The following is a 26,386-nucleotide window of genomic DNA, read 5'->3' on the forward strand; positions in this document are numbered from 1 at the left end:
CTTAAAGAGGAATGACATTCTGACCCATGCTAAATAGGAATGAACCTTTAAAAATACTTTAAGTAGCTGGGCGCAATGCCTCATCCCTGTACACCTAGGTAAGTAGGCTGAGATCTGAGGATCGAGGTTCAAAGCCAGCCAGGGAACTAATGGTGTGAGACTCAGTCAGGCATGGTGGCTTACTCCTATAATCCTTTCGACTCAGGAGGCAGAGATCTCACGATCAAGATTTGCATCTCCAATTAACCTCTAGAAAATGGAAATGGGATTTGACTCCAAGGTAGGGCCGTAGCCTTGAACTGAAGAGCTCAGGGACAGGGCCTAGACAGAGTCCAAGCCCCAGGGCTGACAGAAAAGAAAACACAAAATAAAGAAAATGAGGTGGGAATCACTAGTAGAACATTAGCCTTGGGCAAAAAGGGTCAACTTCAAATGGAGAAAGAAGAAGGTGGCTGGTGTTGGTGAGAAAGACCAGGCTAGGTGCTGGGAGTGTGGCTCAGTGCTAATGCTTGCCCAGAGCCCATACCCGGATCAAAGTAGGTCTTGGTTTCCTCAGCCCCAGCAAAAGCAAGAGGGGCAGAAATCCAAAACTGTCTGAAAAGCCGCAGGATGTTGACAGCAGCCGCAGAGGAGGATGAGATTGGATCCCAGAGTCCACAGGAGTGGCTCCAAAGGGAGCCCTGCACACCAGCTCGCAGCATGCACCAATCAGCGCCCAGCAAACCAACACTTTTGCTTTCTCCCCGCCCTGCGGAACTTACCATTGAGGCCCGGGAGGGGGGAGATCTGATGTGAGACCCATCAGATCACTCCAGGAGCCCAGCACTGGCGTCGGTGGGGTGACCCCCCCCCGCAGCCATGACTTAGTGGTGGAGTCCGGCTTCCGGCCATCAAGCCGCGGGAGGGCTTGGGAAGGTGGCACGTGGCCTGGGCCACCTCCACCATGTCCAGCACCACCGCTGGTGCTTTAGGAGCTGGTGCTTTCACCTCCACAACCTCGGGAGATGCAGTCGCCGGGCACGGAACCTGGGGCAGGGCCACAGGACCACAGCAGGGATGGACTTGGGCCTGGAGCAGGGCTGAAGGGACTCAAAGTCTCTGCGGGGGCAGCGGAAAGAGAAGCAGCTTCCGCAGCGGGTGGCTCTGCACCAGCGGCCCTGGTCTGCCTGCCCAGCCCGCCCAACCTGTGGCTTTGCACTCCATAGAGGAAGCAGCAGCCCGAGCGCACCTGGAGAGGACGGGAGCGGCGCTGGTTCCCACAGCCAGACAGGTGCGATGGGGCCAGAAACCCCCACTATCCACTGCCCCCCACACGGTTTGCTTCAATCCTTTACCTCCATCTTCCTCCTCTTCCTGAGTCCTCAATGGCAGCTATTAGAGAGGTAGCCCTCCTCCCCTCCCCTCCCAACCTTTTCCTTGAAGAGGTGAAAAAAAAAAAAGCTGCCCCCCCATTTGAGGCAGCAATCACTTTGTTGTTTATACCCAAAAGCTCCCATAAATTAAAGAAACAGGATTGTGGTGTCCAGAAGTTCCAGGAACTGACTTGTCTGTTAAAATTAGAATTGCCATAAAATCCAATGATATCATTTGTTTTCCAAGCCATAAAACTACCCTCAGACAGCTGGTAAGGACTCAACCCTCCTGGGAACTTCCCATTAGCTTTCAGCGCCCTGGAAAGTCCCTGACCCCCGCTTTATCTCACTCAAACATCTGGTTGCTGTGTTGCTGTAAATAGTGGTCTTTGCCTTTAAAAGCCCTGTAAAATTTCAGCTCTGCTTCCTCCTAAGCTCCACTGTGTCCCGTGCAGGACAAAGCCCAAGCCACAGCCTGCCTGAATAAAGGCTTGCTTTTGCATTTTGGAGCTTCTGACTCTCCGTGCTCTTCTTGGTGGTGGTCTCACAACCTGGGCATTGCATCTGTGGGCTCCTCTGTCCGGGATCCCCCAGGAACCCCGCTGAGACCCTCTGGAGGATGGAAGGTTTATTGCTCTGTGATCGGTAAGAGCTCTAGCTGTTAGTCTGTGTCTGTGTTGTTATGGTTTTTACTTTCCTCTTGTGGCAATGGGTCGAGTCTGTATCTGGCAGGCTCTCACTGGGAAAGACGGGTCTGGACAGTGACAGTGATCCCGGAGGGAAAGGAAGATGTCCTGATCCCTATTCTGGGCCAGGGCCCTCTGGACCCTAAGCCCTCTGGGGACTCTAAAGAGGTGTCCCTCTGGTTTGACAACACTCCCCAGGGAGGGGAAGAAGGAGTCTCCCTGATTCCTCCCTTGACCAGGTGGAGTGTGTTTGGGCAGCTTCCCTCTGAAAGTAGTGAGGGGGTGCCATCTGGTAATAGGTCCCAGGAAAATTCAGCTTTTTGTTTACATTTGTTGCTTGTAATCTGTTGTTTGTTTGTCTTTACTTTGTCGGTTCTCTTATTTTATCCTTTGAACGTGGGAAGCAGCACCTCTTCTCCCTTAGATCTGATCCTTGCACATTGGCAGGATGTGCAGGAGACTGTCAGTAACAACAGTGCAATAGTTCAAAAGAAAAAGTGGGTCACCTTCTGTTCCTCCTAGGGCCCCCCTTCAATGTGGGATGGCCCACTGCAGTACTTTCGATTTGACAGCCATCCAGAGAATACAGGAAATTGTTTTTCGCCTGAGCAGAGGACCCCTTGACCAGATTCCTTATGTAATTAAGTTTCCTTGTAAAACTTTTGTTTTGAACTTGGTTCTGACTTGCAGGAGTAAAATTGGCAAAGCTCTCTTGACACAAACTTCCGGAGAATGTATGACTGATATTAATTTTGCGCGCTTTAAGATCTTTGAGTATGAATGTGTGTATGAATGGGTGTGAGGGAACATGTTCAAGGTTAAATTGTCAGCATGCTGATCCTTGAAACACGAAGGCAATTGTGTAAATCTAAGTCTAAACTTCAAGAATATTATTAGGTTTAAATGTTTCCAATGTCTCAAAGGAGTATTGCATTATTTTAAGGAGGAACTGGTTAATTGAATTTTTCTAAAGATTCTGAAATCTGCATTTAAAAACAAAATCTGGTATTATAATGCATAGAACTGTTTAAATTGTAAGTATTGTTTAGCTTGTTTAGCCCAGAGACACTAGGGAATTTGGAATTTATATCCTTAAGTTTGGACATAAGTATCAAAATTTAAATGTGAATTTTTTTGTCCATGTCAGAAACTTAGCCTGTCTTTTAAAACTCTTTAGGTAATCAAATGCCAAAAGAAAGGACCAGGAAAACTTAGGATAGTCCTTTGTGACCATTTTTGGGGGTGAAAGGGGAACTGGCAAATCTGCAGCTCTGGGTTCCCATGGTGGGACAGGCCTTAGGGAGGGTCCACGCATGGTGAAATAAGTAAACTGGCACAAAACTGCTCATCTATACCTAGTTAGATGGACTTAGTGGACCATCATCGTCCTTTTTCCTTGCAGACTGACACTGGACATCTGGTGGTAAAATGTAAGTGATATGATTAGTATTTCTTAAACTCCCCTTAAATTGCATTAAGTTGGGGAAATGGCTCAAGGCTAGCACTCTGCCACTTGAACCACAGCACCACTTCCTGCCTTTTCTGTGTATGTGGTACTGAAAAATTGAACCTGGGGCTTTGTGCATGAGCATTCTACCTCTAGGCTACATTCCAGGCCCTGCAAATCACTTTTAAAATAACAATAAATTATAATGTAAAGAACACTACAGATTGCTCAGGCAGTATAACCTCAGTGGAAAATAAATAACTTAGTAGATGTTATCCTTTGAGATGTGTAAGTGTATATAGATATATACCTTGAAGTCAGTGGTTTTGATCATCTTTTCCCAAGATAATCATGTCTAATGGACAAGGTATGTTGACAGAGGCCTGTAATTCCATTTACTAGGGAAACAAAGGCAGCATTTTGTTCTGAGACTGACAAGTTAAAAGCCAGGCATAGTGCCTCATGCCTGTAATACTAGCTATTCAGGAGACTGAGATCTGAGGATCAATGTTCAAAGCCACCCTGGGTACAAAAATACCTGAGAATTTATCTCCAATTAACCTATAAAAAATGGGAAGTGGGGCTAGGCTCAAGAGTAGGGCAGTAACCTTGAGCTGAAGAGCACAGAGAACACCCAAACCTTGAGTTAAAGAGCTCAGGGACCATGCCTGGCCCATACTTCAAGCCCAAGTACCAACCCCCCCCCCAAAAAAAGAAAAAGAATGAAATTAAAAAACAAAATATTGGCTGGTGGTTTGGCCTAGTGGTAGAGTGCTTGCTTAGCATGTACAAAGACTTGGGTTCTATTCCTCAGCACCATAGACATAGAACAAAACCAGTTGGAAGTCATGCTGTGGCTGAAGGGTGGAGCTCTACCCTTGAAAAAAGTCCAAGGACAGTACTCAGGTCCTAAGTCCAAGCCCCAGGACTGGCCAAAAAAAAAAAAAAAGAAAGGCTGGCAGAGAACAAATAAAAGTAGATGTGTCATTGCCTCCAAAAGAAATGAACATTAGCAGTGCTCTAAGGGTATTTAACAGTTCTGTGGCAATGCAGAACTTCAACCCTGGTTCATGAGAGTGAGGTGGATTCCTGCTCTCTGTCACTATGGCTGTCCTGGAACTGGATGATCTGTCACATTTTTTGGGGGGTCTCTTCAGCATTCCCTGACATCTGCTCAGTAGGTAGGAAAATGGAACTATCTACATGAAAGGGGAACTATATCAGATCCCATTTATAGACCTTGCCCACGGTTCTGGTATTCAGAAACTTATCCCCCCTCCTTCTCCATGTAATTGTCTGGAACCATTCATCTCTGCAGCAACTATAACTACCTTCCAAAATTTGATGGTCCTAAATGGTGAGTGAGCACTGATCACTTTTGTGTGTCAGCTTTCGGGCCTAGAAGCCTATGCAACTATAAAACCCAACCCTTCCCACCCTTTCTTACACCCTTACCCCTTCATATCCTCAAATCTCACTCCTGCTTCCCAGACATGCTTGTATTTCCTTACCCTCCTCCTAACATGTCCCATGCCTCCAGCAACCATCCACACTGTCCTCAGTACAAACAGGTCTCCTCTGCCCTCACACTGTGCTCAGGATCCTGCCTGTGCTGTCAAGGTGACCTACGAGGTAGAAAAGTGCTTGCTGAATCCATAGGTGATTCCTAACCTAGCCTGACATCTCTAGCTACTTGTCCTATAGCTTATCTGCCCCTGGTCATGCAGGATTAGGGGGTTCTTTGCTTTGCCAGGTACTGTTTGGAAAGCTGAGGGCACATGCAGACCCAGATACCTTGCACTGTTTCCACAGAGAGAGCAGACAGTCTGTGTGAGAAGATGGATGTGTTTCAGTGGTAAGCTCATCAAGAGAACAGGCCAGGCCCATAACTGGGAAAAAATGGCTCCCCTGCCACATTGAATCTAATTTAGTTTCCCTAGCTTCCCTAACATGGAAGTTGCTAGGTCGTACCAGGCTTCAGCCCCTGCATTAATTACTTCAATCTTTTCAACAATTCAGGGATAGGCATGCATGTGCAAGCATGCATATGTTTGCTTCTTGTATTTTCAAAGAATATCTTGATTTTGAAAAACAATGTAATACCTATTATAAAAGTAGAAAGCGTAGGCTGGGAGTTTAGCCTAGTGGTAGGCTGCTTTGCCTAGCATGCACGAAGACTCAGGTTCAATTCCTCCGTATCACATACATGGAAAAAAACCGGAAGTGGTGCTGAGGCTCAAGTGGTAGAGCTCTAGCCTTGAGAAAGTCCAAGGATATTGCTCAGGCACTGATCTCAAGCCCAGGACTGGCAAAAAAAAAAAAAAAAAAAAATTAGAAACCTTATTAGCTATAATCTTCCATTGTGCTTTTACTAGCACCCTGAATATAGCCCAAGTGTATTCTGGATGATAATATAAGCTCTAATGCTTTCCAGGAGAGAATGTCTCACTCTCTCAAACACAAATTGCTATTAGGAGGTATAGGTGTGAACATTGATGAGACAGAGTACCTGGCTCAGCAACAATATGTGAATAGGCTGGTGTTTTACCTCTTTAAGCGATTCCAATTCTGTAAACATTAGCATCATGTGGAGAATGTTCCAAACAGTTCTAAATTCATCTTAGAATCTCCTTTATGACTTCTCTTCCATTAGATACTCTAAATATCTCATTTGATAGAATAATTCATCAATTTATTCCTCAGAATAATAAGCAATATTGGTGAGATCGAAGGGGGACATATTTCATAAGGAGAAATACTCCATCAGAATTAACTCAGTGGCACATTAATGGTGAATATCCTTCCTGATATTTACTAGGTCCAGGATGAAGGAGACCAAAAAATGTATGATTCCATGAAAACCTTCCTTACTGGGAAAATGATCCCATATATAGAAATTAAAAACAGATAAGCTTTTGTTTTTAAAGATACAATACTTTTTGCCAGTCCTGCCTTGAACTAGGGCCTGAGCACTGTCCTTGGGCTTAATCAAGGCTACAGCTCTACCACTTGAGCCACAGCATCACTTCTGGCTTTTCCTATTTATGTGGTACTGAGGAATTGAACTTGGGTCATCATGCATCCTAGACAACCACTATACCACTAGGCAAAAATCCCTGCCCATTATTATTTTTGTCAGTTGTGGGGCTTGAACTCTGGGTCTGAGCACTGTCCCTGAGCTCTTCCGCTCAAGGTTACCACCCTACTGTTTGATCCACGACGGTACTTCCAGTTTTCTAGTGGTTAATTTGAGATAAGTATCTCATAGACTTTTGGTGCCTGAACTGGCTTTGAACCACAATGCTCAGATCTCAGCCTTCTGAGTAGCTAGAATTACAGGTGTGAGCCATTGAGCTCAAAGATACAATTTTTGAAAATTTATAAAATGTTTTTATCTTTTTTATTCATTATCTTCCCCTCTCCCCTACTGCTTCCTGAGGACCAGGACTTGATCTTGGGTCATCAAGCTTATCAGTCAGCAGAGCTTTTCACTGAACACTTAGGACTTTTGTACTTAGGCTGGTCCTCTCAAAGCTCATCTGCTCAAAGTCTGCTCTCCAATGTATCTCATTCACAGGTAGGCCCTACAAGACGAGTAGATGAGCCATTGGGGTTCTTTCTGTGGCTTTTTGACAGTGGTGGTAGTGGTGTGTGTAAATTTAAGGAAGAAAGGCCTTCTGGGAGGAAGTTTATCAATGAAGGTGTTCCTGGAAGGGGCTATTTTGACTCCAGCCAGCTCCTTTCTGTCTGTGTCTGCTTCCTTAGCTTAAGGTGAGCAGCTTTCCTCCACCAACCTCATGGATGCACAGGTGTGCAAGGAACCACAGGTGGAAAATTCTGAATCATGAACCAAATAAAATCTCTCCCCTTGAAGCTGATTTCTCCAAGGTAATGTATCCTGGGAACAGGTGTTTTTGCTAGCACTCTACCACTTTGAGGAACATCTCCACTTCCAGCTTTTGGAAGCTGTCAGCTCACTAATAGGGACTTTGAAAATATGGGGATTTGTGTCCCTGTGCTTTAATTACAACACATATTGGTGGCTTTATTGCACAGAGCTAAATTAAATGTCATTATTCACTCTCTCTGATGGAGCAGATTAGACTGGGAACCCAGATCTAGCTGGGCATGCGAGGCTACAGATGAGGATGCAACCTCTGCCCCATGTTCCTAAGTCTGAGTGGCCAAGGCAGGCCATCCATTTCATAGAAACTCAGACAAGGATTAAGGGGCCCTCCTCTCCCAGGGAGGGTTGGTCTTGTGGGTCGGCCACACGTGGTGAAGTGTAAAGTGTCAAGTAGAGGTTCTCGTTTAATTTTGTTTCTTTTCATTTAACTTTTCCTTGGAAGTGGAGCTGTGGCCCTGGTGGCAGAGCACTAACCTAGAAAGAAAAGGCTAAGGGACAGCAGGATGAAACAGACTTGTTCTGAAAAAAATCAGGGAACGGGAGAGGAAGGAAGGTTAATAATTTAGATAATATTTTAGATCAGTTGTCCAGAGAAGGGCTTGCTGAGGCAAACTTTTGATCTAGTTGCTGAGATGACAGACAGAAGCACAAATATTTATTTTTGTGTATTTGTGCGTGTGCAGGCACATACACACGCACACACACACTCTTCCACCAGTGCTGAGGCTTGAACTGAGGGTCTCATTCCAGTGCTTGACTTCTTCCTGAAAGGCAGATTCACTACTACTTGAGCCAAATATTCACTTTGAGTTTTTTTTTTTTTTTTTTTTTTTTTTTTTTTTTTTTTTTTTTTTGCCAGTCCTGGGCTTGAGCTCAGGGCCTGAGCACTGTCCTTGGACCTTCTCAAGGCTAGAGCTCTACCACTTGAGCCTCAGCACCACTTCCGGCTTTTTTCTATGTATGTGGTACCAAGGAATCGAACCCGGGTCTTCGTGCATGGTAGGCAAGCACTTTAACCACTAGGCCAAACTCCCGGCCCTCATTTTGAGTTTTTTGCTAATTTATGGGAGATAGGAGCCTGTCAGCTTTGTCTGCCTAGGATGGTTTTGAATAGAGATCTTTAGATATCAACCTCCTGATTACAGGCAGGAGCCATCAAGCATTAAGGTCAACTGGAAGGTTTAGAAGAGGAAGTAGCATTATGGCTCTAGTGATCATGTACCAGGCCTTGAGGTGGACAACACCGAGGAACAACCTGGTTGTCCACCTGGGTCGACAACACCCAGGGATTCAGGGACAACACCCAGTTCAAGTTCAAGCCCTATGACTGACCAAAAAAAAAAAAAAAATTGAAGAAGTTTCTAGAGAAGAACATGTCAAATTTGCAAAAGCACTGCTTATTTGTCAACTTGTTGGATATTTACTTAGAAAAATGTCAAGATCTTGAGCTAGGAGAAAAGTCAGTCACATCATATGGGCCTCATATGCTGTAAGAATTGTCATGGTAGTTAATGTGAAGGAAAGACAACCATGAGTCCTAACAGTTCCCCCCTGGTCTATTATGAAAGGATGCGTCTGGATGTTCTGTTACAGCAGTGTGCTCAATATAAAAGGCATATAATATTGTTTATGACTTTATTCTCAGTACTAGAACGGTAGAGACAACCCAAATGTCTACTGATGGACAAACTAAACTCCTGTATGCCTAGGTAAGGATGCTGAGATCTGAGGATCGAGGTTCAAAGCCAGCTAGGGAACTAATAGTGTGAGACTCAGCCAGGCATGATGGCTTACTCCTGTCATCCTAGCTACTCTGGAGGTAGAGATCTCATGATCAAGATGCAAAGCCAGTCTGGCATAAAAGGACTTGAGACTCTTATCTCCAATTAACCTCAAGAAAAGGGAAATAGAATTTCACTCAATGGTAGGGTGGTAGCCTTGAACTGAAGAGCTCAATGACATTGCCCAGACCAAATTTAAGCCCTAGGCCTGATTAAAAACCAAAAAAAAAAAAAAAAAAAGGTTCAACTTCAAATGGAGAATGAAGAAGGTGGTTGGTGTTGGCAAGAAAGACCAGGCTTAGTGCTGGGAGTGTGGCTCAGTGCTAGTGTTGCTCAGAGCACATCCCAGGATCAAAGCAGATCTTGGTATACTCAGCACCAGCAAAAGCAAGTGGTGAGCCCCAGACCCCTAGGTCTGGGCATCAGCAGAAATCCACAACTGTCTGCAAAGACTCAGGATGTTGACTGTCAGCAGCAGAGGATTGGATCCTGGAGGCCACAGGAAGGGCGCCAAAGGGAGCGCTGCACAGCAGCTCCCAGCATGCACCAGTCAGCACCTAGCAAACCAACACTGGCGCTTTCTCTCCAACCTGTGGGCAGGATGGAGCTGGACTTACCATTTAGGCTCGGGAGGGGGGAGGTCTGATGTGAGACCCACCAGATCGCTCCCGGATGGTGGTCATGCTCCACAGGAAGGCAGATGTGGATGGATACAGTCTTTTGCTCGCAAGATAGAAGAGAGAATCGTGGTCTCGGTGGCTCCAAGAAGCCAGGACTGGCATTGGTGGGGTGACAAACCCCCCCTCCCCCGCAGCCATGACTTGGTGGTGGAGTCCGGCTTCCAGCCCTCAAGCAGCAGAAGGGCAGGGACAGTTGGCTATGTGCTTTCTCTGATGTCCAGTAACAGCTCCAGGAGTCATTTGAAGGAGATCTTAGCTATTGGTTTAAGTTCTCCCCATTGGAGGGCGACCTCCCCCTAAAACTCAGGGAGCTGAACTAGCTGATAGTGCTAATCATAATCTAATCCAGTCCTTACAGACATTACAAACCCCAGTTTCTCCATGACCCCACACCCTAGATCCTGTTTTCAGAGGAATGTACCCTGATATACTGCTGAGTAATATGTAACTGCCACAGTAAAAGTCCTGTTTCAAAAGAATTGATGTTAACGGGAGGGGATGAGGGGAAGGAAATGGGGACAAAAACATGAGAAGGGGTATCAATGTGTGAGAAGTAATGAATGCATCTACTATCTGGCGAATATAGCTGTAACCTGTCTATACATTACAAGAAAAAAATAATTGATGTTATGTTACTGTAACCTTTGTTTTGTGTGTGGGGAGGGCAGAACTATGGGCCTGGGCATTGTTACTGAGCTCTTGAGCTCAGGGCTATCGCCCTTTCCCTGGGCCTCAAAGCCACCGGCCTAGCCCTGAGTCTGAGCCCTACTTCTTGTTTCTTTGATTAATTGGAGATAAAGAGACTCAGGGACTTTAATCCCTGGGCTGGCTTTGAGCTGAGATCCTCAGATCTCAGCCTCCTGAGCAGTTAGGATTAAAAGTGTGAGCCACCGTGCCAGCTAGGCTTGTTAATCTCTGATTAACTCAAATTGAGGGTTGAACCTTGGGTCTCTGTAATGCTAAGAGCAATTGCTCTTTCTTCGGCCTCTCACAGCTTCACGGCAGTCAGAAAATGGCATTCCAATTCTCTTTATTACACCTCATAGCACCCCATTTACAGGTTTCCACAAAGAAGCATTGGATCTCAGATATGAGGGAGGGAACAAAAGATTTATTCCATAGTTTAATGGATAAGGTCTGGCAAGGTAAGTCTGAGGTTTCCTAGTAGATATGTAGCCTAGAGCTACTGAGAGGAATTTCTCAGATCATAGAAGAGCCATGCAAACTGTAAAGAAAAATAGAACTGGTTTGAGACAAGCAATCAAGGTTCATAACAACACAGACCTACCCCAAAGTTCACTCCTCTACCCACATTCATTCGGATACTTCAACTACCATGTCCTTGAAGAACAAGAGTGATGTACTATGCTCTAAGAAATGCCTGTGAGGAAACTTTATACTAGTTAGCTGAAGTAATTATTAAATGAATGCAAGTAGAACACAGCAGATGCTCAGGCACAATGCCCTCGCTTTGAGTTCAAACCACAGGACCAACAACAAAGGAAAGGCAGAAAACCCATAAACTCCTGAATACTTCATAGCTGAGATTTGGGATTCTCAGAGAAATTTATTGTTTGATTTTGAGAGCTCTAAATTGACACAAGAAGTGTGCTGCTAGAAGGACTCTGATACACAGTTTTGTCTTCTCTAGGCCCAAGCTCTGAAGCCAGTACCCAGCCTGTCTTTAGTGGACTTTGGGAGCTGTACTCAGAAGGGATCTCAGTCTGCAGAGCCGATGTCAGGTAAGAACCCCAAGCTGCTGACTCAGGACCAGAGTCTACCATCCACATGTTCCCCCAGTCTGGGATTGATGTTTGGTTTGAGGTTCCTGAGCTGCTGTTGCCATTAGCCCTCATGACTCCAGAGGTTCCAAGAGCATGATGGATGATTCTGCAGACTAGGAAAGTTGGAAATCTGTCTGTTTATCCTCTGACCCAGAAAGTCTGCTGTTCACTCTGGTGATTTTCTTTACTTGGCCAAAGAATAAAATGAACATAGTAATAATTCTAATGAAATTGAGAAGTGTGTACCTACCTTGAGTCTTGTCATATGGCAACTGTTTTTTTAGGTTTTGTATTCTTTTTCCTAGAGGTTTTTCTGCTCTGCTTCTAGTTTGTTAGCCTTAGCATTCCTGGCTTGGGTTCACACGTGTTGGTACATGACGTTGTGTCTAGGGAATGTGCTACATGGGATATTGGAGTAGTATGTGTTTGTCCTATACTTTTTTTTCCTTTTTTTTTGCCAGTCCTGGGCATAAGCTCAGGGCCTAAGCACTGTCCTTGGGCTTTCTCAAAGCTAGAACCCTTCCACTTGAGCCAAAGCACCACTTGTGGCTTTTTTCTATGTAGGCGGTACTGAAGAATCGAACCAGGCCTTCATGTATGCTAGACAAGCACTGTACCACTAGACCAAACTCTTAGCCCCTTCTCCTGTAATTTTATGGATGAAACTTAGGAATGTTGGAAGGAGGGCACTCTGAATAGCAATCTCCCTGAAAGGACAGATCTTGTCACCTCTGATAAGCCATATAGAGCAGAGGTAGAAAAACATAGACAGGGGATGATGACTTTACTTTTCTTTGCCTTAAACATTCATTGGTTGTACTTTTCAGAATGCAAGGTTCATGTGATAGTCTTTCCTCCAGCACTATCAATCACTTGTTAGAAGGTTTAGACCAACTGTTAAGAGTGAACTGAGGAATAAGCCAGAGCCTAGTTTTCAGAGGGGACACGATGCTGTGGTTTAGGATGGAAGGATAATTATCAAAACTAAAAGTATCTTTATGTAATAATCCTTAATATTATTGTGATGAATGTGTTCAGCCTTTCCCCACTATCCTTTCTAGTTTGCGATCTCTCTTTGGCATTATAAGAAAAATTACAGAAGGAAACTTCAGGTAATGTGTCTGGCTGAAGTTTATATGATTTGCAGCTGTTACATATGCTGAAGTATTAGCTAGTATTAGCTTATTGTAACAATCTGTTCAAAAAAGTATTATGTCACTTAGGAAGTACTTTTTGGGAATTGAAGTCAATTGATAGTAAGGACTCCTTTAAAAATTCTTGTTGATACCTGGTGATCCTATTTTGTTTTTTTTTATTGCCAATTCTGGGCTTGAGCTCAGGGCCTGAGCACTGTCCTTGGACTTTCTCAAGGCTAGAGCTCTACCACTTGAGCCTCAGCACCACTTCTGGCTTTTTTCTATGTATGTGGTACCGAGGAATCAAACCCAGGTCTTCGTGCATGCTAGGCAAGCACTCTACCACTAGGCCAAACTCCTGGCCCGGTGATCCTGTTTTTAACCTCTGCATTTTCTATGGCTTTTTCAACTTGAGAATGTTACCAATATGGATACTGTTCTCATTATTTATGTTTTTGGCAAATGACAATTTCTCCACTAGGATAATGAGCCTGTTTTACATAAAGTAAAATGAGACTGTTGTGGTGTCTCATTTATATTATCCTAGGTACTCAGGAGGCTGAGACCTGAGGATGTCTACTCAAAGCCAACCCAGCCCTCAGAGTCAGCCCAGCTAGGCATTAAAGACTGTGAGATTGTTATCTCCAATGAATCCCTAGAAAACTGAAAATGGGGCTGTGGCTCAAGGGGTAGGGCTGTAGCCTTGATCTGAAGAGCTCAGAGACAAAGCCCAGTCCCAAGGATAGGGTGGTAGCTTTGAGGTGAAGAGTTCAGAGACTGAGCCCAGGCATAGAATTCAAGCCCCCTGATCCCCACTATCCCCCCAAAAAGAAAGACTGCCTAAACATGTATTTCTGAACAACTGATAAAACACAATGCATCACATCTCCATTTTCAGCTGCTTTCTGTAGTTTACTGGAGATCAGAGTCTCTCAGACTCCTTCCTGCCCTTGGCCTTTAGTTTCTTATGCTCAGAACTCAGACTTCCGAGTAGCAAGGATTACAGCCATGAACAAGCAACCACAACCTAATTACAGTGCCTTCTTTTAAATACTCACTAATTAAATAGTATAGTCTAAAATAGAAACTTTAAATTTCAAGGACGATTTTCATTCATTAATGTGTAGGGAGAGTCCAAATCCCAAAACAGAAAGAAAATATCCCATCCTGAAATCTGTAACAGTTCTGACCTTAAGTATTGTGAATATGGACTGTTAGCCTATACTAAATTCATTTTAAGTTTTTTTTTTCCAGTCTCGAGGTTGAACTCAGGGTCAGAGCATTGTCCTTGGGATTTCTCAAGTCTAGAGCTCTACAACATGAGCCAAAGCACTACTTCTGGCTTTTTCTATGTATGTGGTACTGAGAAATTGAACCAGGTCTTTGTGCATGCTAGTCAAGCACTCTACCACTAGGCTAAATTCTCCACCCATCACTTTAAGTTTTAAGGTACAGAACCATTCTTGGGATGTACAAATCCCAATACTAATATGCAAACATTGTCTTTAAATGATTCATATTGCCTTTCCTCCCACATACAGCATCCCTGCAGTCTCCAGAGTACATTTTCATTTTTTGTATATGTCAATATAAAGTTCATGTTATTATATATTAAGAATTTACACTCCATGTGATTGTGTAAAGAAAACACTGAACTATGAATAATAGCATTTCCTGGGTAATAAACCACCCAACAGATACAAGCAAAAGCACATATTCTTTTATTTATTATATTATGTTTTAAGTATATACATTTTGGGGTGTCCTTGGGTTGGTAATTTGTTAGTATTGTTTAAGTAACATGTGAGACTGTCATCTTCTGCCTCTTTTTGGCTGAGCATGGTTGGTTGGGATTGAGTCAGTCCTGTGAGGATTATTTTATGATGGGTCTTTATTAGGCCCTGTATCTCCAGCAGCATGGCCAAGGTTCTTCATGTGACTGTTGATGGAAGTGAGCATCAGGAATGTCTAGGCCTGTGTTTGCGCCATCTTTACTGATGTCTCTTTGGCCAAAGCTTGTTAAGTAGCAAATTGTGAGTCATGGCACAAGGGTGGTCTGCATATTTGGATACTGGTAAATGTGCCATTTGACCACCTTTGCAGCAGCATTATAACACAAGACATATGTACTATATACATGTTTCCTGAAGAACTTTGGGTGCAAAATAGCTTACCATGCATGCTTTTCATGGATTATGAATATGTAAATAAATGATGTAGAACACAAATGTCCAATGGAGTCCTAGGAACCTGTATATTACTAGAAAATTAGTTCAGGACTGGGAGTTTAGCCTACTTACTGGTAGAGCGCTTGCCTAATAGGCATGGAGAGTCTGGTTCAATTCCTCGGTACCATATACAGAGAAAAAAAAGCTGGAAGTGGTGCTGTGGTTCAAGTGATAGAGTGCTAGTCTTGAGAAAATCCAGGGACAGTGCTCAAGTTCTGAGCTCAAGCCTGGGACTGACGGAAAGAAAGAAAGAAAGACAGACAAAAGAAAGGAAGAAAGATTGAAAGAGAAAGAAAAGGAAAAGCAAAATATCTAGTTTTAGTAAAGATGTCATTTTCTTTTTCTTTTTTCTTTCTTTCTTTCTTTCTTTTTTTTGATTATGGGGCTTCAACTGTGGGCCTGGGTGCTGTCCCTGAGCTCTTCAGCTCAAGGCTACCATACTACCCCTGGATCTACTGCCCCACTTCCCATTTTCAAGTGAATTATTGGAGGTAAGAATCTCATGTTCGGGGCCGGGAGTTTGGCCTAGTGGTTAAAGTGCTTGCCTAGCATGCATGAAGACCCGGGTTCGATTCCTTGGTACCACATATATAGAAAAAAGCCGGAAGTGGTGTGAGGCTCAAGTGGTAGAGCTCTAACCTTGAGAAAGTCCAAGGACAGGGCTCAGGCCCTGAGCTCAAGCCCAGGACTGGCAAAAAAAAAAAAAAAAAAAAAAGAATCTCATGTTCTTCAATGCCTGGACTGGCTTCAGACCTCCATTCTTATATATCAGCCTCCTTAGTAGCTGGGATTACAGGCGGGAGGGTGCCCAGCCCATGTATAATGTTTTGAGTGGGAAAATCTAGAGCAAAAATCACACAGGCTCTTGCTTGACTATTTCATTTGCCTTCTCTCCCACCTATACTTCCAGAATCGAGTGGTCATTGTCAACAGGAAGAAAGAATGAAAGCATCTCTGGTGAGTTGTTCTTTCTTTATTGACTTTTGCCATCCTGGGCTTCAAGTGAGGGCCTGGGCACTGTCCTTGAACTTCCTCAAGGTTAGCCCTCTACCACTTGAGTCATAATACCACTTTTTGGCTTTTTCTACTTTCCTTTTCTCCAGTTTCTTCTCTTTTCCACTCCTTTCTGTCCCTCTTCTTCATTCTTTTCCCTGTCTCTTTGTTCCCCTTGTTTCTCTTCCATTTGTTTTTCTTTTCACCTTCTGTCTGAGAATAGGACTTGCTTTGCTTCCAACATTATTGTCTAAGTTAGAACCATGTGATACACTTCCCTCTGGTAAATAGGTCAAATTTTATAAGGACCAAATAAATCAGTAGCTACTTCTGTTTTTTATGTTTGGGTAATGTATAGAGGGGTTATAGTTAGATTCATCAGGTAGTGGGTCCATTACTTCTCGAACCTTGATGGCCCTTCTCCTGTTTTTATCCCCTTTTTCCTCCCCTACCCTGTTCCTCATTAATTAGTTCTTTTTTACATTTTTTATTTTTTTGTGGGTCATTAGACTTGAAATGGGCCTGGGTGCTGTCCCTGGCTTCAGCTCCAGACTACTGCACTCCTCCTTGGGCTGGGCATTGTACTGGAACTCTTTACCTCAAGGCTCTTGCCCTACCCCTTGAGCCACAGCCCCATTTCCCATTTTCTATTGACTAATTGGAGATAAGAGTCTCAGGTTCTTTAATGCCTGGGCTAACTTTCAACTGATTCTCAGATCTCAGCCTACTGAGTAGCTAGGATTACAATTGTGAGTCACTGCGCTGGCTTTCATTAGCTACTTCTTGAGTATAGTTACTCCCTCTAACATCCACCTGGACACTGTGCATCTTGCAGATCTACTAAAGTCATATATAATTCACAAGCTATCCTGAATGTGTTCTGATTGTTTATGAGAGCATTTTTTTTTTTTTTGCCAGTTGAGGGGCTTGAACTTAGGGCCTGGTCACTGTCCTTGAACACTTTTTACTCAAGGTTAGCGATCTGTCACTTGTTACACAACGCCACTTTTTTCTATGTATGTGATATTGAGGAATTGAACCCAGGTCTTCGTGGATGCTATGCAAACATTCTACCACTAGGCTTCACTCCTGACCCTTTGAGGGTTTTTTTTTTATTTGCCACATCTGGGGCTTGAACTTAGGGCTTGAGCACTGTCCTTGTTTTTGTTTTTTTTTTTTTCCTCAAGGGTAGAGTTCTGCCAATTGAGCCAGAGCACCACATCAGCATTTTTTCCTGAATGTGAGGTACTGAGGAATCAAACCAGGGTCTTCTGTATGCTAGGCAAGCATTCTACCACTAGGCCAAACTTCTACCCATAAAAGGGTAGACACTTTTTTTTTCTGTGGATCCTGGGATTTGAACTTTGAGCCTGGGCTCTGTCTCTGAGCACTTCAGCTCAAGGCTACCATTGAGCCACACTACCACTTTGGCAGTAGTTTTTTTTTTTTCTTTTATGGGGGAGGGTCATGGGGCTTGAACTCAGGGCCTGGGCATTGTCATTGAACTCTTCAGCTCCAGAGTATTGCCCTATAGTTGAGCCACAGCCCCACTTCCCATTTTCAAATTAATAATTGAAGATAAGTGTCTCATGCTTTGTAGGCTTTAAAGTGCCTGGGCTGGCCTTGAATTGATCCTCAGATCTCAGCCTCCTAAGTAGCTAGGATTACAGGCATGAGCCACCCCGCTCAGCTTGGGAGTATGCGTTAATAGATCTGAATAGACTTTTCACTGAGGTAGGTTGTGAAAATACCAGAAAAATTACTTATTATATATTATATTATTATTATAGAGGCAGATATTTCTACTGTGATGTTTAGTTCTCCCATTGAATAAGTAACACAGCAAGACCCAAACATTTCTTTTTTTTTTTTTTTTTTTTTTTTTTTTTGCCAGTCCTGGGCTTGAGCTCAGGGCCTGAGCCCTGTTCTTGGACTTTCTCAAGGCTAGAGCTCTACCACTTGAGCCTCAGCACCAGTTTCGGCATTTGTCTATGGATGTGGTACCAAGGAATCGAACCTGGGTCTTCGTGCATGCTAGGCAAGCACTTTAACCACTAGGCCAAACTCCCGGCCCCAGACCCAAACATTTCATATTGAGACAGAAACATATGGAGAAGATTGAAATTCCAGAGTTGTTGTTTCATGACTCAGGGATAATTAATTTATAGGAATAAATTTGCCCTCACAGAATGTGGTGTCATTTGATGATGTAGCTGTGAATTTCAGCTGGGAGGAGTGGAAAGACCTGGACGTTGCTCAGAGGACCCTGTATAGAGATGTAATGCTGGAGACCTACAGCAACCTGGTGTTCTTGGGTGAGCAAGAAGTCACATTAACTTTGAAGTTTAAATGCTTTGTATTTTAGTAGATATATGACTATTTGTTATTTATGTTTAAGATTCCATTCCATGTGAAAGTGTGATTTCTTTCTAAGATTATCTTCAATTAGATTATGAAACTCTACAGGAAGTCAAAGGAACATTTTGATAAATCTATGTGACACTAACAGACTTTCTTCCCAAAGTTGAGGTAATTATTGTGGGTGGATATTCACTACAGAATAGAATATATATCACTATTGTAATAATGATTTGGAAACCATTAATTTCAAGTATGTATTTATAATCCAAATCTGATACCTGGTACAGGGGTTCCTACCTGTAGTCCTAGCTATTCAAGAGGCTGAAATCTGAGCATTTTAGTTTGTAACCAGCAAGGAAAGAAAGTACCCATGAGATGCTTATCTCGAATTAACCACTCAAAAACTAGAAGTAAAACTGGAACTCAAACTGATAGAATGTTAGGGTTGAGCAAAATATCTAATCAGCTTGAGTTCACAAAACTAGCAAAATAAATTCAAAGCTGGGAGAAAGTCATCCATGGGAGAAATGAGAAACTGGATTTAAAAGCAACTTTGTAAATAGGATGTCTGAGATCTTACAGTACTGATAACCCAGCATAATCAATGGTTGTCCACTATTTCTTATACACAGGGCATTGTATTTATAAACCTGAATTGATTGTCAAGCTGGAGCAAGATGAAGCACCATGGGTAGAAGAAACTTCAGAGATGAATTTCATAGGTGAGCTAATGTGTTTTGCAGAGTGGTTTCTGTTAGATCCAGAGTTCAGGTTCAGTTAGTAGCTTCAACTCCTGGTATATTCAGCAGTCAGTCATATTACTTTTCATGAGTCGTATGTGTGGCAGAGATCTAGGTGATATTTTGTCTAAAACACTTGACAATAAAGAATTCATATGGAGACATCCTAAATTCTGTGTGGCAATAAAATTAAAGTTAGCAATTATTTTTCTCTGTGGAAATTACGCTAAAACAAAAGAAGAAAATTAAAAGTGAAGAGATTCTTTTTTAATTTTTTTTGAAACTAGGGCTATCCAAGTTGATGAAATAAGTACTCCAGAGTGTTACTCTCTCATAAGTAAAGTAGCTTCTTGGTGATAGGGAGAGATTGTGATTCCCAAACCAAAAGTTTTAGTCCAAACAAGATGCTTATCTAGGTGATCAGTGGGAGTATCTCGTCTTCCATGGATCTGACTGGAATGACAGAAAAGGAATTTTGAGGAGGTTTGGTTTAAAATTAAGAGAAATGCATTTTGTAATTCCCTAAGATTTTTAGTGAGTAGTTAGAACTGAAGATATGTAGCTATAAATTCTTCCTATCAGGAACCATTCCTGATGAGGTGAAAAGCAAAGGAATGTCTAAACCACTCTAATGGTCTCTGCATATACCTCACCTAATGGTTGAGAAGGAAAGCATCTAGATATACATAAATTATTATAAGAAAATAAAAGAAAGCAAAGTAGGCCTGGAGTTTGGTCTAGTGGTAGAGTGCTTGCATAGCATGCAAGAAGACCTAGGTTTAGTTCCTTCATACCACATTCAAAGAAAAAGCCAGAAGTGGTGCTGTGGCTCAAATAGTAGAGCTCTAGCCTGGAGCAAGCCCAAAGACTGTGCTCAGGCCCTGAGTTCAAGCTTCAAGACTGGCAAAAAAATAAATAAATGAAACAAAGCAGCTATTCCCCAATGATGAATAAAACAACATCTAAACAAAACTGAGTAAAAAGGAGATATGAAAAAGAAGAAAAACTGAATTACAGAAGAAAATTATTTTCCATGGTAAAATACCAGTATTACCTCCTTAATTAATATATTGTGGAGAAAATCATCCATTTCTCATATCAGTTCCCACTTAGATACTTCACACTCTATTAGTGTTCAGATGGGAGAAAGTTTCTTTAACTTTACAGAACTTTTGTATCTCATTTACATTTTTATATTTTTTTCTGTGACTTGTTTTAGATGTCCAGGAAATGGAGGATGTGCTTAAGAAATTTCTGGAAAGTCCACATGAAAGTCTGTGTGAAGTAGCAGTCACAAATTGTTACCCCATTGAGGAAAGAGCACAATTAGTAACAAGTTTTCATTGGAGCTCTAAACATAAACCAGAGCTAATTAGTAATAATGAAAACTCCTTCGAGATGAGGACTGAGGAATTCATTGAGTGTGAGAATATGCTTTTCTCTAGTAAGCCAGATGAGATGCATGCTACATACAGGCCTATGATTGAAGAATCTGCCAGATCTTCAAAGCATTTGAGTCAAAAGTATTATATGCCAAGTAAGCTGCAGTATTTTCAGTATGGTGAAGAAGGGAAGATATTAAACTTAGAGAATAAATTCTTGAGACCTAATTGGATTTGTATGGCAGAGTCCTCTGATAGCCATGAAAAATGTAGAGAAGAGTATGATAAATCTGTTGTCCTTCCCCAAGAAATAGTTCAAGGAGGGCCAAACACTTCTGAAAGTACTATATGTGGAACAACATACAAGTTAAATCCTGCAGTCACTACACATCAGAAGAAGTACACAGGACAGAATTCTTGTACATGTACTAAATGTGAGCAATCATTCAGTAAGGAAGGACACTTTACAAGACCTCAGAGCACATATCCCAAGAAGCTCGTCGAGTATAGCAAATGTTCAACATCTGTCTCTCAGAAGTCAGACCCGACTTTTCAACCTCAGATGCCTACAGAAGAGAAAGTCTGTGACTATGAGGCATGTAGGAAAAATTCCAGTCAGAAGGTTGCTCTCAGTACCCATCAGAGAATACAAAAGGGAGAGAATCCTCATGAGTGTGACAACTGTGGGAAGTTTTTCAGACAGAAGTCATACCTTGCTTTGCATCAGAGAACACACACAGGAGAGAAACCTTATGAACGCAATAAATGTGGGAAGTCTTTGACCAGGAAGTTACAACGTTGTTTTCAACAGAAAACGCACACTGGAGAGAAACCTTATGAATGTAAGGAATGTGGGAAGTCTTTCACCTTTAAGTCATACCTTTCTGTTCATCAAAGAAAACACACAGGAGAGAAACCTTATGAATGTAAGGAATGTGGAAAGTTTTTCCGGTATAAGTCAAGCTTTAAGCTTCATCAGAGAACACACACAGGAGAGAAACCTTATGAATGTAACAAGTGTGGAAAGTCTTTCATGCAAAATTCACACTTCAAGGCTCATCAGAGGACACATACAGGAGAGAAACCTTATGAATGTAACAAGTGTGGGAAGTCTTTCACTCAGAAGTCAAAATGTACTGACCATGAGAGAAGACACACAGGAGAGAAACCTTATGAATGTAACAAGTGTGGAAAGTCTTTCACTCAGAAATCAAAATGTACTGACCATGAGAGAACACATACAGGAGAGAAACCTTATGAATGTAACAAATGTGGAAAGTCTTTCAGGAAAAAGTGGACCCTTAATGTTCATCAGAGAACACACACAAGAGAGAGATATTATGAATGTAACCAATGTGGAAAGTCTTTCACAGAAAAGTTACACTTTCAGGCTCGTCAGAGAACACGCACAGGAGAGAAACCTTATGAATGTAACAAATGTAGAAAATCTTTGAGGAAAATGTCAAGTTTACATGTACATCAGAGAACACACACAGCAGAGAAACATTATGAATGTGACAGATGTGGAAAGTCTTTCAAGCGAAAGTCAAGCTTTAATGTTCATCAGAGAACACACACAGGAGAGAAACCTTATGTATGTAACCAATGTGGAAAGTGTTTCAGGCATACATCAACCCTTAACGTTCATAAGAGAACACACACAGGAGAGAAACCTTATAAATGTAACATTTGTGGAAAGTCTTTCACGCAGAAAGGAAAAGTTACTGTCCATGAGAGAACACACACAGGAGAGAAACCTTATGAATGTAACAAGTGTGGAAAGTCTTTCACGCAAAAAACAAACCTTCAAGATCATCAAAGAACACACACAGGAGAGAAACCTTATGAATGTAACATTTGTGGAAAGTCTTTGACTAAGAAATCAAACCTTATTATCCATCAGAGAGCACACACAGGAGAGAAACCTTATGAATGTAATGAATGTGGAAAGTGTTTTGTGGATAAGTCAAGCTTCAACATTCATATGAGAACACACACAGGAGAGAAACCTTATCAATGTAATATATGTGGAAAGTCTTATAGGAGAAACTCAATGCTTCATGTTCATCAAAGAACACACACAGGAGAGAAACCTTATGAATGTACCAAATGTGGAAAGTCTTTCAGCCAAAAGTCAAGCTTTAATGCTCATCAGAGAACTACACACAAGACAGACACGTTATGAACATAACATTTGTGCAAGTCTTTTACTCGTAAGTCAGACCTTACTGTCATTTGTGGGGATTGAACTCTTGGATTGGGTGTTGAACTGAGCTTGTCAGTTCAAGATTATCGTCCTATGACTGGAGCCATGTGCAGTTCCTTCTGGTTTTCTGGTGATTAAGTGATGAATCTCACAGACTTTAGCTGGCCGGCTGCTGATGCTGCTGCGGTGGCTCACGCCTGTAATTCTAACTACTCAGGTGGCTGAGATCTGAGGATCAAGGCTCAATGCCAGCTAGCACACAAAGGTACCTGAGCCTCTTTCTCATATTAACCTCTTGAAAACAGGAAATGGGGCTTGGCTCAATATTAAGGTAGTAACCTTGAGCTGAAGAGCTCACAGACAGTGTCCAGGCTGAGCTCAAGCCCCATGACCCAACAACAACAAAAATTACACTATACTGCATCATTCGTGCAATTATTACAGGCAAGAAACATTTTTTGGGAGGGGGCAGTTGTGGGGCTTTGAACTCTGGGCCTGGCCACTGTCCCTGAGATCTGCAGCTCAAGGCTCCTGCCGTACTTCTGGGCCTCAGTGTTGTCCCTGAACTCTTTAGCTCAAAGCTATTTATTGCCCAACCCTTGGTGCCACAGTGCTTCTTCCTATCTTCTATTGACTAATTGGAGAGAAGAGATTCATGTTTTTTAGTGCCTGTGCTGGCTTTGAACTGCAGTCTTCCCATTTGAGCCTCCTGAATAGCTAGGATGATAGGCATGACCTACCACACCTGGTTCACAAAACAATTCTTTTATTCTCTGTGGGACATGGGGCTTGAATTCTGATCCTGGGCACTGTCCCTGAGCTCTTCTGCTCAGGGCTACTGCCTTACCCGTTTAGCCACGCCCCGTTTCCTCTTTTCTAGAGATCAAGTGGAGATAAAAGTCTTACAGTCTGGGCTGGGCTTTTGGCCTACTGGTAGAGTGCTTGCCTAGCATTCATGAAGACCCAGGTTTGATTCTCGGTACCACATACATAGAAAAATATCAGAAATTGTACTGAGGCTCAAGTGGTAGAGCTCTAACCTTGAGAAAAATAAACCAAGGGCAGTGCTCAGGCCCTGAGTCCCAGCCCAGGACTGGCAAAATAAATAAATTAATTAAAAAAACACAGTCTTTAGGTCTTTAGTGCCCAGGTTGGCTTTGAACCTCAATCCTCAGATCTCAGCTTTGTGATAGCTGGGATTACAGGCAAAGCCAATTTAATGTAAACTAATCATTACTTGTTAGCCACTGAACCACTGAGCCTCTTCCAGCAAGATGTCAGTTCCTGGATCTACTGCAATACGTCGGACAGGTTGTTCTTGTTGCTGTGAGGAATGCCCACCTGTGAGGTCAAGATCATGATCAAGTAATCTAGAATATTATGGCAGAAAACTTTGTCTGTGGCTGCCAAACAGTGGGGCCCCTGAACTAGAGCCAGATGAAGATTCTGGGAAAAATGTTCGTTTTCCTCATTTGTGGGACTTGAACTCTGAGCTTGGGAATTGTCCCTGAGGTCTTGAGATCAAAGCTACCTCCCTGCCCCTTGAGCCACAGGGCACCTTCTGGTTTACTAGTGGTTAGAGAAAAGAGTATCTTAGACTTCTCAAGTCTCAGCCTCCTGAGCATCTAGGATTATAGGTGAGAGCCACCAGTGCCGAGCTGTGTTCTTTCATCAGTGATGATGTACTATATTGCAAAGAAAACAGTGTTAAGCCATTTTCTTCTGCATTTAATGTGTGTTAATTTTAATTGATACAATCACATAAGTAAACATTCATTTACAACATAAAATCCTTCACATTAAAAATGAATTTTTCTCCATAATAATTGTCTACTGTGCAAATCCAGCAGTGCTTGGCTTACTTATACTTTTGGTCTTTGTTATCTTTATGTTTCCATATCCATCTTAAAATTTATTTTCTATTTCTGTGAAGAATGCCACATTCATGGGCATCGTATTGAATCTGTACTTTGGCTTTTAAGAGGATGGCTATGTTCATGGTAATTCACCCAGTCTGTGGCATGAGGGCTTTCCATCTTCTGGTGCCTTTTTTCAAGGTTCTGTGTTTCTTTTTATTTATTTATTTATTTTTGGTTTGGGGGCTTGAACTCAGGACCTGTGCATTGACTCCCTGAGTCTCCTTGTACTTCAGACTAGCACTCTACCACTTGAGCCACAGCCACAAATATTTCTGGTATTCATGTGGTGAATTGGATATAAGAGTCTCAAATGGACGTTTCCTCCTGGGCTGTCTGCAAACTACAATTCTCCTATGTTAGACTCCTGAGTAGCTAGGATGACAGGAATGAGCCACTGTCACCCAGCTAGGACTTGCAAAGTCTTTTAAAAATTTTTCCTTAACGTATGTCAAAGTATGTTTTATGGACCACAATGGGTCTGTTCTGATGAATGTTTCATGTCACCTGAAGGTGAGACACCACTCAAATTCTCTTACTGTTGAAGAAAATACTGTGCAAATACTAGTTAAGCCTGGTTGGTACATTATCTATTAATTTCAGAGTGCTCCAGTGACAACCAGGCTGCTAACTTAAAATAAGAAAAATGAGTGATCTCACAGTTCAGAAGGAATAACATCAATTCTTTTTTTTTTTTTTGTGAGTCATGGGGATTAAGCTCTGGGCCCGTGTCACAACCCCACTTTACATTTTCTAGAGATTAATTAGAGATAAAAGTCTCATCTTCTGTTCTGTTCTTTAGTGCCCAAGCTGATTTGAACTGTGATCCTCAGATCTCAGCTTCTTGAGCAGATAGGATTGCAGGCATGAGCCACCAAGCCTGGCAAATTTGTCTATTTTTTCATAGCAGTTAATTAATAAATTATTGAGTATAACTTTCAAGAAGAAAATTTAATAATGCTGATATTTAATAACATTGACAATCGGCAAAATATTATCAATGCAATAATTATTACTATCAGTAGTAATTTATCAATTGCGCATTAATGAATGTCTGTATGGAATACCTTGGCATTCTTGTAATAAAAAATAAACACCTTTTACATATTGTTGTCACCTGAGCTAGAGATTTGCACTCACTCTTCTGTCACAATATTCCTAGCCAACATATTAGGGAGTTCTTGCTCCTAAACCTAGACTATCATAATCAAAATTGCAGAATGCTCTCTGTCATTTGAGGTTGTACTGTATTCTATAATAACTACTTCAATATATTTTAAAAGGTTCAAATAAATGAATGTTATATATGCAAAAAAGATTCCTTCATGCTTGACTGTGAAAGTCATGTGTTTCTTGGTAGCAGCAATTTTAATGTTAACCTTGACTTGATCAGTTTTTCTGTAAAGATAATAGGATATGGAGAAAAAGATATAAATGCACATAATAGAGAAAACTGTTGCCAGGTGGGCTGTCAGCATTCAAATGTCATGTGGACTGAAGCAGCACATGCCATAGTTCAGTGCATTTATTTATACAGGCACTTGCACAAGTAAAGGCAAGTAGAGAGAGAATGTCCATCTCATCAATTTATATGAAGATGTGATGGCTTGAAACCGAAGCTATCTGACCTTTTGTTGTAGCTTCCAAGGCTAAGAAAACTAACTATGCCTTCTAACCAAACTAGCAAGCCTCAGGTTTCCATTTTTTTTTTTTTTTTTTTTTTTTTTTGGTCAGTCATGGGCTTACACTCTAGGCCTGGGAGCTGTCCGTGAGCTCTTCAGCTCAAG

General features: G+C 42.2%; 1 protein-coding gene across 4 annotated transcripts; it reads left to right on the forward strand.

Annotated features, from left to right (window-relative positions):
* The first annotated feature begins 925 nt into the window (after nt 1-925).
* LOC150044732 (uncharacterized) lies at nt 926-25,902 on the forward strand. 4 transcript variants are annotated; one of them, XM_090320893.1, is made up of 6 exons: nt 926-1,270; nt 11,505-11,595; nt 15,912-15,958; nt 18,183-18,309; nt 18,988-19,077; nt 20,315-25,902. In XM_090320893.1, exons 1-6 carry the CDS (start codon nt 944-946, stop codon nt 22,660-22,662), a joined length of 3,030 nt encoding a protein of 1,009 aa, XP_090177019.1. In that variant the 5' UTR covers nt 926-943; the 3' UTR covers nt 22,663-25,902. The 4 variants fall into 4 exon arrangements, with proteins under 4 accessions (XP_090177019.1, XP_090177021.1, XP_090177020.1 ...); XM_090320895.1 differs by lacking the exon at nt 926-1,270 and having other exon boundaries at nt 11,565-11,595; nt 18,221-18,309; XM_090320894.1 differs by lacking the exons at nt 926-1,270; nt 11,505-11,595 and adding an exon at nt 14,813-15,492.
* The last annotated feature ends 484 nt before the right edge of the window (nt 25,903-26,386 follow it).

The sequence above is a fragment of the Megascapheus bottae genome, chromosome 29 (genome assembly GCF_031878675.1).
Source record: "Megascapheus bottae isolate mThoBot1 chromosome 29, mThoBot2.hap1, whole genome shotgun sequence".
NCBI classification, from domain to species: domain Eukaryota; kingdom Metazoa; phylum Chordata; class Mammalia; order Rodentia; family Geomyidae; genus Megascapheus; species Megascapheus bottae.

Bases quoted from the DNA above. Each gene is read 5' to 3' on its own strand.
- LOC150044732 (XM_090320893.1), top strand. From the start codon at position 944: ATGTCCAGCACCACCGCTGGTGCTTTAGGAGCTGGTGCTTTCACCTCC. The intron at 11,596-15,911 runs GTAAGAACCCCA...CTATACTTCCAG, and splicing joins GTCTGCAGAGCCGATGTCAG to AATCGAGTGGTCATTGTCAA. The intron at 18,310-18,987 runs GTGAGCAAGAAG...TCTTATACACAG, and splicing joins CAGCAACCTGGTGTTCTTGG to GGCATTGTATTTATAAACCT.